Genomic DNA, 15,134 nt, shown 5'->3' on the forward strand with positions numbered 1-15,134 from the left:
ATCAGTGCACCGGAGAGTGGAACGGTGCTATTTGAACAAAAATGAGAGAAAGGCGCAAAGAGAGTTTTATTCGTTAGAATCTTGGCATTCAAACCACAGGAGACTAGACTAACTCTAATGAAGAGCCCTATCTGTTTTGTGAGAAATGATGTCCCCGACTTGCCAAGACACAAGAAATACTGCCTGCTCTGTGCCGAAGGCATCCTTATTTCATGTTTGCAGTCAGTTATATGTTTCCAACGCTGCCAAATCACACAGGTTTATGTGTGTATGCACACCTGTGTGTGTGTGTGTGTGTGCGCGCGCGTGTGTGTGTTTTTAGTAGGCTGCGTGGGATCAGTATAAGTAGATAAAGGGTTTTTATTAAGATAATGATACCCAGTGGTCTGCCTACTCATGCTGAAAATTTGCATGAATAGGTGAAATATGGGCCTGCATGAAAATTCTAATTCAAGGCAATTTTCTTCTGTAATTACAGTACAAGATGCGCACAATGCTGATGTTGTCAGATGTGATATTCACTTAATGCAAGTCCTAAACAGCCCCACTGTAACCAAGCAGGCAACGTACATCCCATCTAAAACCGCTTCGGATAGCTCCAATGATTTAAACTTTATATGTACGAAGTTAAATATTTAGAAGACGTGGGGAATTTCTACCAATTAAACCGGAGTCATGAGTCGGTGGGTCAAGCAGAAAATATATATATTATGTGTTTGGTCAGACCATCGAAGATTAGGGAAACTAAGCTCAACATGTTTCTTCCATAGCCCACTTCACTTCTATCTGCTACACAAGTTGAAAGTTAATGACCTGCACGGAGTAGCCTACGTCCAAAAGCAACATGTCAATTTATCCTTTTATGTAGCAAGTCTAGTTTACCCATCCTTAAAAACGGATATAAACCGCGCTATAGCTTTGTCCAACGTAAAAGTGCATTAAATAATAATAATAATAATAATAACAATAATAATAATAATAATAATAATAATAATAATAATAATAATAATAATAATAATAATAAAATAACGTGCATTAATTCCATGTGCAACTTCGAACGGTACTATTTAATTTTCTCCAAGCATAAAATTTTATATTTAAATATTTTATCAAACCGACGGTTTGATTAAACACTCAACGAGAAACAGAAGACATCGATTTTGCCTGCATTATCTGCACTGTCTGAAGTGCGCTGCCGCAAGCAGACAACTGCAATTCAGGCAGTATATGAAAAGATCAAACGATAAACAGTAATTCGTACCCACGTGTGTTTTTGTCTGAAAATAACCTAAACCGCAGTGTTTTGAGCGTTCTGTACAACTAAAAATATATTCTAAGTATGGTCCTATAATAAGTAAGACAAAAACGACTGGCGTTAAGATTCGAAAGACGGCAGACTTCTATGTTGAAAAATACACCACTCAAAAGACTCCCTGTACTGATTAAGTTGCGGACGAACGCTATAATTTAGTGTCACTGCACCATTAGGTGCATACAAACCGCTGTTAGTACAACATTACGGCAGCTAGCTACTTCTATAGTGTTAAAATGTACGGCTCACCCAAGATGTGCCCAGTAGTACGGCGCTCATCACTAAGATAACGTAGCCAGTTTTCATTGTTGTCAGCATGCAGAGGCAGTTGTAAATGAGGTTCTGCGAGTGTTCTTCGACTATTTTTATTTCCCCCTTGTTTCTTCTCGGGTGCTCCTTTGGCGATTCGTTTGCAGTGTTAAGCTCTTCAGTATATAGTAAAGACCGTCCCGAGCCCTCTCGCTCTCAGCTGCAGGTGAAAAGCGCTGTTCAGCGCAGCACCAAAGAGCTAACCAGCGTCACTACAACCCCTCCTACTGTACAGTGTGGGAGAATCCCACTTAAAGACACACAGTAAAATGTAAGTTCAACCGAGCAATCGGCTTCTTTTAGCTATCGTTCTAATGATTTTCGTAAACGCCATTGAGGACTGAAAGTGCTCCAGTACACTTTATCTAGGCCTACACAGTAATTAGTATGCTATACATTTCACACTGCATCATAATTTAAAGATGTTCTTAACACGGAGTTCCAGTAGTTGTGCACAGTAGTAGTCAATTTTGCGCATGCATAATCCATTATCTTGAGTTAGGTGGGCATGTGTATTTGCATTGTTTGCCTCTGTTGTACAGCCAAGGAATGCACGTTGAAATGTAGGCCTATAGCTTATGTGACCGAGGAACCTTACATATTTACATGAGACCATTTATTCACGAAAGTGTTTGATGGATAACGATAACATCCCACTGCCTAATTGTCATCAATGTGTAGGCCTACTTCGCGCTTCTGAATTGCTGAGACTACATGAAGACGTGAAATGTCAACACAAAAATAGCTGGCCGCTGAGAAATGGTTGGGTTTCCGGTTTAATAACCGTGACATTTCGTATCTGATTGGTGGCTCAATTTCCATATCTGACGAGTAAGGCAATGGGTTAATCCCATCAAAAGGAATAAAACAGTGCGTCAATGCCAGTTTGTTCAGCGCTGTTTCCTTTTACCTACCAGTGCAGTATGTTTTTTTTTTTCTTTTTCTTTTTTGCAACCTTGAACCAAGTTTCTCCGCAGATCACAATTTACGCACCATTGGTATGGGTGCTTTTTATGGGTGTGGAGATCTGTTTGTATCTGTGTAATTCATGACCTCCTTGAACATTTCTCAGTAGAAAGGGGAAAGGGCACGTGTTAAATGTATTATTATATGTAGGCTATAGGCTATATATAATTATTGTATAGGCTACAACAACAACACTGAGGCAGCACGTTAACTACAATGTGGTTAATCGTTAGGATTAAAAATGTAAAATATGCCTATGCGCTTCTTCTTAATTACAGTACATTTATTTTGTAGACGCTTTAATCCAAAGCGACGTACAATAAGTGCACAGGTCATTGGAACAACTACAAAACACAGGTCCGATAAGGTGCAATACTCTTGTAACAGTTATTCATAGCCATGAACACATTAAGTCCAGTTCACACAGTAAACATTACTCTGCCCTAACCTATGCTAAGTCAAACTAGGAGGCATGACAAACTAAAACAAGATAATGATATAAAGTACAAATAAGTGGTGGATGGAGGTACATGAAAGTGGCACAGGAGGTACATGTGCATCATGAAAGAGGGGGATTTAAGTGATAAAAATGATCCCAGATTGGGAGTGACTTGCAGAGTGGCAATAGTTAGTTAGTCCAGGTATAGTCTAAAGAGATGAGTCTTCAAGACCGCAGCGGAAGATGGGCAATGAGGGACTGGTTCGTAGAGGAATAGGACATTAATTCCACCACTGGGGCACTAGGGTGGAGAAGCTCAGTGGTAGGGACAAGCAAGAACCATTTACCTGGATGGCAGGGGGTGCATAATTTACCGAATTTAATGAACAAGAAGTGTCCTGATTTAACTGCAAAACATATAGCAAGCTATAGTTTGCACTCAATAAAAAATAAAGGACCTGGCTAATTATGAGGAAAGAAAGGGTCAATTCCACCTACAAACCAATAAAAATCTTAATGTCAATGGTTAAATAGCAGAAAAAAGCACCCACAGGCATATTGATAATGATTGTTCAAGATAAGAGGAATGAAATAAAGCATGCTCATACAGGTCCTCGTGCAATAAGAAGTTATTCATGATTGCCTCTTATTTCAGTGCCCTCACAGGACAGATGATGCAAAAACAGGAGTGGTTAAGCTACCACAGCCTATCGAAAATCAAAGTGCACATTGGGAGGAGGGGTTATTAATCAAACAAATTAAATAAAGTAACCTTTTCATTCTTTTATTAGATTTTTTTGAATATAGTGTCTTTGATTATAAGACATGGAAAGGCAAATTATTACATTTTAAGGGCCTTTTAGGCAAAATCACAGCTACCTATTGTTAACTTTTGAAATTGTAGGCAAGACCAGGTAGCCAGCTGCTTAGGACCAAACGGGTCTGACAGGATGATGTAGAATAATAGGCTCCCTTCAGTATGACAGAGATAGCCCGTTTAATGCTTTATGGGTAAGGAGATGAATTTTGAAGTCTGCTTTGTATTTAATAGGGAGCCAGTGAATAGAATCAAAGACTAGCAATATATTACTATTGCTTTATTTACTTATTGATTGATGATTGATTGATATAGTGGAATCCTGGCAGCAGCATAGTAGAATTAAAACAGTAGATAAAAGGCTGTTTGGAGTCCGGCAGTAAGACATTGTGGCTTGATAATTGTAATTTCTTGCTCTCTCTCTCTCTCTCTCTCTCTCTCTCAGAAATGCATCTGTGAGATTGGAATCATCTTTGTTTGGCAGTGCTTGCAATGTGGGAAGGGGAAATTGATTGATTGATTGATATTTTACATATGCAAACTTGTAACTGCAGACAGATAGACTTCTGGAGACAACAAATATTGATCTGATTTCTTAATAGATACTTTCAGAATTATTCATTGAGCTTCTCATAATACCAGCCATTTCATTATCCAGTGTCGTTTAAAGATATTCTTTGTGATTTCTTCTGACACCTGATGCATTTCTAAACACATTAATACAAATACAATGGAAAAAGAATGCCATTTATGGAACACATTGAGACTCTCTGGAATTATATAATTCCCTTCAGCCTTATGTTCAGCCTGGTTGACAAAGGAAGGGTGTGTGTGTGTGTGTAAGGAAGGGGGGGGGTGTATGGTGGAAACCCCATGCAAGGGCTTTAGAAATGTCAGATAATACCACATTTGTTCTGTCTACTAGATAGCAATTGTGTCCCATTTCCATCCTGTGCCTTAGCAAATTCTGGCACAGGAGGTACTCAGTATCTGTTGAGAGATTGACAGCTTCATGGCCATTTCTTTGGAAACCACAAAATAAAAAAACTATGGGAAGAAATCAACACTGACCTTAAAGTTACTGTTTTTGATTTCCCACATGAACATTCAGAGGAAGATTAGTGCTTAGAACAGAAATTTAAGAAGTGGACCATCTCACCATTGTGAGCCACTACTATCAAGATACATTCCAAATAGTATTATATGGGTAAACCCACACAAGAAGATTCAATTTATACTATAGCTTGGATAAATGCTTGATTCTGATTGGCTAATAAGTGTGTACAAGCAAATTGTAACATTGGTCTCTCAGTAGTTCAGCAAACCTAACCCATTGCCCACAGCATTAATTCTGATCCTATCCTAATGTTAATTAGGCCCAAAGCTTACCCAAAACCTGGCTGTTGAGCACCTCTTTAGTGCTATTTTATTGAGCTGGCTTGTAGCCATTGTCCATCTTCCTTTTGATATTATTTTCTAACCAAAAACCTTTAAGTATGTGTGAATGATAATTAGTTTGTGTTATGGCCCTGTGTATGAGCTGTATGAGTGCGCTCTCTCTCTTTCTTGTATAGGTGTTATCATGATTTTAGAGCTGTGTGCTCAGTGATCTGCTTACATGCACAGGTGATACCATGACTTGTGCTGCGTTTAGACATTCTTGTTCTGCTCAGCTAGATCTTTTGCTGTGATCTTCAGGTATAAGCTTAGTTCTCCTAGTGATATTTCTTGTTTATTTCTAAATGTTCTTTTTCGTTTTGTTGATAAACTGTGTTTGTTAATATAAGGTGGCTATGTAGGGGTGTGCTGCCTATTTATTTCAGTCTGTCTTTTTCTCCTGTTTTTTGGTGAGCTAGGGAGGGTAGACTGTGTTTATATAAACTAGAGCTAGTCTAGATATCTTTCTGTTTTAGGCAGAGTGGGTTTTCGTTTGTTGTTTTGGCCTTTGCTATCCCAAAAACATTTTGCTTCCTAAAGTTGTTTAAATTAAATAACACATCCTTCAATCTTTACTGTGTTTTGGTGTAATTGCTTGTTGTACCTCCTTTTCAGTTTCTGTGTTACTCCCCTCATTCCCCTCGACATTGCAAGTATGTAACATTAATTGGGAATTTGAATTTTGAGTCCAGTTGGTATGTTTGTTTTTTAAGAGGTTCTAGGGTAAGTGGTCGTTTTGTGCTCTAATGACATGGCGTTGTTTGACTTAGAAGGGTTTGTAAGTAATCTCTCTTTGGAACAGTTTGATAAATGTAGGAAAATTGAGTGGCAGAGAGGCATGCTGCTTCCAAAGAGCAGGCTGAGGCGAAGCTGCCCCTTACGTTGTCATGATACAATCCACTCTCTCCCGGATCCTCCCAAATGGATTTTAGAATGGAGGTCCATTTAAAGATGCGGTTGGCCCATCTTCAGTTTGAGACTCAGGGAAAGGCGCAAGCTTGCAAAGCTGAGATGGAGTTTCAGTTGGAATTATGCAGGCTGGAAGCATGCACAGCCATTAGAATGTGTCAGCTTGAGTTGGTCACAAATGGTTTGTTCTGGTGTGACTGAGCCTCCGATTCAAAAGTCTTGGTGTTCCCTTCCTCAGTTCCATCTACTATCACATTCAATGTGAGCAAAGACATTGCATTAGTTCCTCGTTTCTGGGATACCGAAGTGGAGTTGTATTTTGGTGCGTTCAAGCAGATAGCTGCTGCTTTACACTGGCCAAAGATGTCTGGTCCTTACTACTCCAGTGCAATTGGAGTGACTCTCAGACGAGACGTCCTAATGCGTCTCCTGTAGGTGCTAATTCAGAAAGACAATGTTATTATTGTCACAAGTCCGGCCATGTCGTCGCTGATTGTTGGTCATTAAAATGTAAACAGCTGTCACCACAGTCTAAGCAAACTAAAAGTGTTGGTTTGATAAAGGCTGTCGCTTCTCCAGGTCCCCAGACAATTCTACGTATGTGCCATGTGTGATAATTGAATTCCTCCACCTAGGGCTGTTGCTCCCCCCTCACTTGAAGGGGACAAGCCATCTTTTTCCAGGAAAGGATCATGGCCACAGACTTGAAGATGATGATCCTCACTGCATTGCACTCAGCTGCAAATTGTTGTAGTGTGCATCAAATGTCATGATAGGACAAGAGGACAACAATATCTGCAAACAGCAGAGATTCGACTTAGACTTAAAGACTGAGCTACAGATGTTTTCATTGGAAAGAAAGAAAGAACAATATGGTTACAGCACTACATGCTTGCAACCTTACAAAAAAGACATGACTGCCAAAATTGTCACAGGCTTTCCATCAGTAAACTTAAATAAAAAAAGAGTCCATTTCACATTTTCAAAAACCAAAAAAAAGCTAAACTTTCAAAGCAAATTAACCACCACTACCTTCTCTCCTGTCTGCTTAAGGCCGACATCAGTCCCATTTCCCAGTGCCGGCTGGCCACATCTATAATCACGTGTCTGTTGTGCATTTCACATTCTGTTTCATATTGTAATGAATTCTCAATCACACATGTGCACTTTCATGTAGCTGTGTGCTGAGTGTGTTACCTGTGACAGTGCTCATTGGCTCCAGAGCGGATTGGATATGCTGTAGCTGCAAGAACATCCAGCTATTGAATGAACCAGTGTTGATCACTGCTGGTCTGGGTTTTTATCTACACATAATCTACACGTGTTGACCTGGGATCTATCTGGGTTGAGCTGAGAATGCAGATAGGCTCTCCAAGAGAAGGAGCATGGCCTTTTCCCTGCCATAGATGAAACATATTGCCATGCTGGCAGGCCATGATCTGCCTGTACCATTCAGTGTCTCTGCCAGACATCTATCCCTGCCAGCATGCATTGCCCCCAGTATGGGATACCAATGAGATGAATGACATTAATAATTGAACTCAAATGGGTACATTTTTATTTCTGTGTTTCTACACAGTTCACATAAATAAGAAATATAAAAAGTAAAAAAAAAAGTTATGACTTTTTCTTTCAGAGTTGAGGAGTTTACTTGTTCTTTACCACAATGCTATGCTGCCCGTTACAAGTAAATTGTTCCATTCAAAGATTTAGCATTTGTCTAATAAAAAGACCATCTGGATACTTGAAATAGATTGTTTTAATAATTTAGCATGGCCTTAAACCAATATGACCAAATGAGCCCCTGTTCCCATTTCAAGGAGGTAGAGTTATGAGTTTCATTGTATAGACTCCGCAGGCAGAAACATTACTAACTGATGTTACCAAACTGAATTACACAGTAAAAAAATTGTGTTCTGCCCTGATCTGTTGAACTGTTGCTAAACCGGAGCCTTGAAATTCAATATGCAGCTGCTCATGCGTTGACCAGGACCAGAAGGAGAGCACACATTACACCTGTTTTAAAATCGCTGCACTGGCTACCTGTTAGTTTTAGAATTGATTTTAAAATTATTTTATTGGTCTGCAAATCACTAAATGGTCTCACTCCTGACTACATATCTGACATGGTTTTAAGATATGTACCCACTTGACCCCTCAGGTCCTCTGGTAGTTGTCTCTTGGTTGTTCCAAGGGTCCGGTCTAAGACCCACGGCGAGGCTGATTTGAGCCAATATGGCCTCAGCCTGTGGAACAGCTTGCCGGAGGACCTGAGGGTGGCAGAGAGTGTGGATATCTTTAAAATAAAACTTAAAACATAACTTTTTAGCCTGGGTTTTATTTAGTGTGTGTTGATTTTGACTTGCACTTTTACTGTTATTTCTTATTTTATTATTAGTTTTATTATACTATATTTTATTTATTCATTTTCATGTTTTTTTTATTTAAACTCATGTTATTTTTAACTTACTCTTATTTCCACTTTTTATGTTCAGCACTTGGAGTTGCATTTGATGTATGACTTGTGCTATATAAATAAAGTTTGATTGATTGATTGATTGATATGTTGTATATAGAATATAAACAGGACATTGATGGGGTAAAAGGCCTACTAAACTCATAATTATGCCTGTGAAAACTTTATTACCCCCCTCCCACACACACACACAGAGCTAAGCAATCCAAAACAAAGCCCACAAGGCACCATACTCAAGAACATGTCTATGGTGAATTCAATTGAAACAGCTAACCTATGGATTACCTTTGCCCAGGATGTTATTCTCTGATCACATGGGACAAGATTTTACCCTCAAAAGGTTGTAGCCATGCTGATTTGCTAGAACGTAAATAATTTCAGTACCCCAATTTTCTGTTCCTAAACGAAACTAAATTAATAACATAAAAATGGCTGCTTTGACAATTGAAAGACAACATCTAGTTTGGGTATCATGCCTTTAGGACTAATATGAGAGTAACTTTTCGTACAATTTGAGCTTTTTGGAATAGAAACAGTTCTAAGAAAAATATTATTTTCCCCCAAATACATACATAAATAAATGGTCTAATATTGATGGCATAAGTGAGCAACTGTAAGACACATGAGATGACCTCACTGTGAAAGGTGTCAGTGCCTAAGGTAGTAACTTTACAAGGCCTGTGTCTACTCAGTTTAGTTGAATGCATGAAAAAAAGTTTGATAATCTGGACCAACTGTGAAACTACCGGCTTAATTTGACCACTTAAGTGCTGAGAAAGATGCTGCATATGCTGTGGCTCTACAGGACTAAGTTTTCAGACTTCTACATTTAAGATAATAACAAAAGCTGTGACAAATACACATTTTCACATTTTATGCCTCACAACACCTCATTTTATTTTGTTGATTAAAGCTATTTATACTTGTAGTCTCCATGGAACAAGTACAGTGTATCTGTTTTTTTAGGGCTTGGGTGCAGTGGTATATCTTTCTTTCTGTTATAGTGATGTGAAAGGTTTACTTAAAATACCTGTACCTTGTTCCTTTGTCTATTGATTTTCAGTAGAGTGCAGGTTCCCCATCCCTATTTCAGTCATATATCACACTGAAGCAGAAATTCGTTATCTTCGGTTTAAGGGTACAGTACACTCGGGCAGATTCCCAGATGCTAGTGGTGCTTCTTTCTCTGCTGTTAAACTGAATAGGAAACTGAAGCATAGGTTTCCTATAACCAGGTTAGTAGTAAAGCACACTCTCATGTTGTCTCGTGTGAGGCATGACATTACTCTCTTGTGTAATGTGACATCCCACCGGTGTAAAGTATGACATAACTCTCTCCCCTATGCCAATACAGCACACGGGACCCAGCGCTGAGATGCACTCCCAAGGCAACCTTGGGGTGTGAATAGTGGTAGTGCTGCCGTTGTCCCAAATTGACCTTAGGTGCCATGTCCCTGATATTAATGACATGGAAGCAATGGTGAACAGACACAAGGACAATGATATCCCTGCTGAAGTTCACCAGTGATTCACTAAGGAATAATATGCTCTCATGAGTGTTAATTTGGCTTAATTGTTGAGCTGAAAGCCCTTTTCTGCTAAATTAAAAATGAAGCTAGAAATGCTCATGTCATAAATGAAGGCATCTCTGGTTTGAACATATTTCCCAGAGCAAAAATTCTCTCTATACCCGACGGTGATGGGACAGATAGAGTGAATGTGTGATGTACTGATATATCAACAAAAAGACCCTGCAGTCACATTGTCTTCCAGCTGTATCAACAAGCCACATTATAAGTTACTGTTGTTTCTACCAAGGAACCACACACCATCAAATGCGAAATGATCAAATAGACTGTAAAAATTGCCTTTCTGAGATGATAAACAACATTTTCAAGCACAAGATACAATCAAATTATGAAAAACCAATTTCACCCTTGGATAAAAACAGGACATTCTGGCATTTTATGTTGTAACGTAGATAACTGTTTGCATATACATAGATATGGATATACTGGAATGCCATAATATCAGCAGTATGAAATATACCATGTTTGTATATCAGTCATAATTTGAGGTTGCCTTTTTAATGCAAACAAAAGGCATCTGCTATCATTTATCCTGTGCATGACAATTAGACATAAAGTAAGTAATTATTTAATCTTAACAAATGAATTTCTCACAGTATTAGATAATTGAAACCACAGATTCTCTCTCTTTGACCTTTTGAATATAGCTCCCACATACAATGATTTCTTATAGTGGAAAGGGCAGCGTATGGCTTTGATTGATTAACATGACTGTCAGTTTTTCATTTGAATTGTTACGCTTGAATCCACTTCACTTAATTAACCTCTTTGCTGCTTCTTGGACTGTGAGCATCACTGCCAGGGAATTTCACACATAATTTGTAATTCAATGAAGTCATACCACACACTGTGTAGCTAGGAATTCATTTGGGGGGGGGGGCTTCAGAAAGTCTGTCCCAAACTTTGGAATGGGGTATTGAAGTGATTACTTTTCCAGTAATGACACAGCAACAGGATTAAAAGAATTATGTAATACATACTTAACAGGCTGGGAATCATTCACAATTAAATTCATATATGAACGATGTTGCAATAGCACAAGTGAACATTGACTGCTAATTCAAAATCCCCTCAAGTTATAGTGAGTAAGGAAATAAAGAAATCAATAAAAACATTTGGTCTACAGCCTAGAAAATGAGCTCTTAGAATATGCACACAGTTTATGTAAGAGGTCTGACCTTTGAATTGAGGACATGGCATGTTAAATTAAACTTAAATTGAATTATATGGATTTCCTTGCAACCATATTTAAGCAAAAGCAATTCCAAGGAAGGGAACAGCCTTATAACAAAGACCAATATTTACAGTATCCATTTTACTCTGCGTTGCCTTTCATTTTGTCTTAGCATTCTAATCTCTCTAGTTTAATGCAGCTAAACAGTTCTGTGTCTGCTGTTTTGCAAAGCAAATTATTTTCCTTCCACCAATTTGCATATGGAAACACAGGAATTGAAGTAGCAGTATTACAGTAGCTTACAGCTTTGAATTTTTTTAAGGTTAAGAATAAAAATATGTAAGAATAAGGTGCGTGACAGAGAAAGAACTGATTTAATTATTTCCTCACCGTTAGTTCGAGACTTCTTTAACTTTTGGGTTTGTACATTATAGAGAAAGAATTAATGCGATTTGTTTAGTGTTTAGAAGCCAGGCATTTCCACACGCAGTTCAATATGTTGAACTATTTATACAAATGAAATACAATTGTCCTTAGGCAAAAAAAGAGCTTTTTTTTATTCAAAAAATGTCTGCACATGTGCTCATCACAAAAGTGCAGGTCGGGCCCTATCACCTAAACATTGCAGGTTGAAGCGCAACGTCATTATCCGATGATGACATTGATTTTTAACCAAGTCAACAGCAGTGGGACATGACCAGGTTCATCCTGCCAGGGGAAGGGCGGTTCCAAGTTGGCCAGGATTCCTTGGGTTGCAGCTGTATTAGCTTTTCCCAACAAAGCATCAGGTGCTTACAGGGTACCAGTTGTTGTCAGCAAGAGATTTGTCTCTCCTCCAATTAACACTTGCTCCCCTGTAGTGCTGTGTGACACACAGAATGAATTATAATGACTGGCCTGTGGGTGAGTCTATTGGAGGAGTCCATACCTAGTATAATGCCCAAATGTGACATAGACCCATGGTGGGAAACAGAAAGTTTGTCCATTTCACAATATGCCAGGTTTTTTTGTAACACGCACACACTTTCTTATAAGCATAACAGAATAGCCTGGATACCCTGGCTTTAATTCATTGATTTTTTTTTGAGTTGTATTTTGCTGTGCCTTCCACAAAATCTGAAAAAAATGAAAGTTGCCGGAAGCTCATTTGAGCAATTTTAGCGTCCAAAGACCCATACTCATTTGTCATTTAAGCTAGAGAATGCATCAGACATACAGGCATTCCAGGTACAATGTAAATGCATACAAGAAAGACGGTACATTTTAGAAAGCATATTGTAAAACTGACACATTTTTCCAACCTGGCCATGATGTGAAGGTGAATTGAAGCTTATTTCAGTGTACAAAATTAGCATATGGTAAATTATCAAAGTCCATTGTTCTGAGAAATTAACAGAAGTTAATCTTCCAAACTTTTTTGGAGGAGGTGAAAGAAAGGTCATGTAAAACACTGCACCAAACAGAATAGAAGCCTTGAAGCATGGCCCAGTGACCCTTGGGATCACAGCCTGGACTCTGGCTAGCCTAATGAATCATACCCAACACCACAACCACTGCTGTTTCCTGTGAAGAGATTCCTAGGAAAGACAGAAATTTGGAGGCAGACTGGGAGAGATCGACACCTTGGATAACCTTAGTCTTGACCTTAGACTTTCCATTTGTGTTTGGAAACCAGTGGATTGTAATCAATCTGGGCCTGCCTCCCAGCTTAAATCACCAGCCTGTCTCGACATTGTTCTAGAAGTGTGACGGGCCAGCTTATATGGCTGCTGCCAGACATTCGCTCCTCTAAAGACACCTGTCAGCTAAGCTGTAAAGCGACCCATTTCCAACCTTCAGATAAGTACTTTTATGCCATTAAAATGATGAAGATTTTCCTCACATTGAATAGTAATATCCAATATGAGCTGTTCCTCCTAAACCTTGTATGTATGAGCGCATTTACACATATTGCGGTGCAATGAATTATGTATGTAGTTATACAGTTTAGGGCAGTGTTTATTTGTATTGCACATTATTGCTTTGGTAATAGTGACAGGGAGATCTTCACCAGGGTCTCTGCCTATTTTAGAGGTAATACATTTCGCATCATTCTCTGCAGATGCATTATTAATCTTGTTTGCCCAGGGAAAGGGCTTTATGACCTCAGAAAAGTTACAGTTTTATCTACAGAACCATTGTTGGAGCTCCCTTTTAGTCGTTCCATGGAGTGAATGGGCATTTATTTATTTATTTATGTATGTATGTATGTATTGATTGTTTCATTCATTCATTTTATTTCAAGAACCTACAGTATCTATGAATATCCAGTATAAATAGAGCTAGAGCTGTATGTGGTAACGGTGCAAGCTTTAATCTTATCAAAGAGAGCTGTCACTTGGACAAGCCTACACGAGAGAAAATGCTCCACGTCACCTTTCATCTGTAAAACAGGCTTTAAGCACACAAAAAATGAAATAAAAAAGGAGTACCCAAGTAATTGCAAAGAGTAATTAACTTGTAATTGTTTAGAGAAAATCATAAAATGTCCTCATGTTAAGACAGACACATACAGGCACATGCACAAAAAACAGACAAAAAACATACATGTATGCATGCGTGCACACACAGGCCTGCCATCCACATCCTCTTTATTACCACTCACTATCATCTCAGTGTCTACTGCCTGCTGTAGCGCCATGCTCTATGGTGGCTTTTTTTTGCTTTTGCCAGCTTATCTATTCAATCAAATTCAATGAGTCATTTTTCATTGAGTGCAGACCCCGAAACATAAGTGAATTTAAAGTTATTTTATCGCTACTAAGGGAAACATAAAAAGTAGAAATGAGAAAGAAAATGGCACATTGTTTCTAATAGGTCCAGTGAGCTACACTACTGTTCCCCACCTGTCATGGGACTCAGGGCACTGTCATTAAAATTGGACTTGTCTGCCAAGTTATCTCAATCTTAATGTGTTTGTGTGTGTGCGTGTGTGTGTGTGTGCGTGTGTGTGTGTGTGCGTGTGTGTGTGTGTGCGCATGTGTGTGTGTGTGTGTGTGTGTGTGCGTGTGCGTGTGCGTGTGCGCACTTTGTCACAAAAAGCATTCATCAGCAAATGCAAAGCCCCAGGGATAAAAAAGAGCAAAAATAAAGAAAACCTACAGAGAACACTTCATAAAGTGCTCCAGGCCTTTTATCATTAAGCTGAAACCATTAGTTTTATTTCATGCTTTTATCATCGTCCTGTTGATCCACGAGAGGTATGGAGCCAAACTTGTGATGCAGTTGTCTAAAACAGAAAGTTAATTTGAGTTGCCTTTACAATTAAATACTGCATTCTGTATTCATACACCGCTTATTGCTTTTTAATATGGGGGAATGGATTAATAATACATGACATGTCTTAGGAAAATATCTGCCTCATAATGGCAGCTCTACAAGTTCACACATAACTACAAAAATGCAATAATACACAAAACCGCTGGGTTAATAATTTAGTGGGGGAATGCATAAATAGTGAATTAGGGCTGATTTGATTATATCTTTGTGAATATGAAGCCTTGCAGTAGATAAACAAATGCATGCCCCGGAATGAATTAGCTATGCTGAGAGCAAGGGTATAAGAGCCGAGGCCAGGCCAGGTTCACTAGAGATCAAATGCGAGACCTCATGGCCAGCTACACATTTAGATCTGGAATTTAGATCCCATTGGCTCTGGCTGCCATTT

General features: G+C 38.8%; 1 protein-coding gene across 4 annotated transcripts in view; it reads right to left on the reverse strand.

The window, feature by feature from the left end:
* The window catches only part of LOC135234189 (cadherin-4-like), a 546,833-nt gene that overhangs the window by 297,759 nt on the left and 233,940 nt on the right, over nucleotides 1-15,134 (reverse strand). Inside the window, exon 1 of one of the 4 annotated variants that reach the window (XM_064298516.1) lies at nucleotides 1,562-2,083. The exons of the other annotated variants lie outside the window; for them this stretch is intronic. Coding sequence (XP_064154586.1) covers nucleotides 1,562-1,630 — 69 coding nt within the window. The 5' untranslated portion in view covers nucleotides 1,631-2,083. Of the gene's footprint in view, nucleotides 1-1,561; nucleotides 2,084-15,134 lie in introns of those variants that run through there. 4 annotated transcript variants of the gene reach the window in all.

Source organism: Anguilla rostrata, chromosome 11 (assembly GCF_018555375.3).
Source record: "Anguilla rostrata isolate EN2019 chromosome 11, ASM1855537v3, whole genome shotgun sequence".
NCBI classification, from domain to species: domain Eukaryota; kingdom Metazoa; phylum Chordata; class Actinopteri; order Anguilliformes; family Anguillidae; genus Anguilla; species Anguilla rostrata.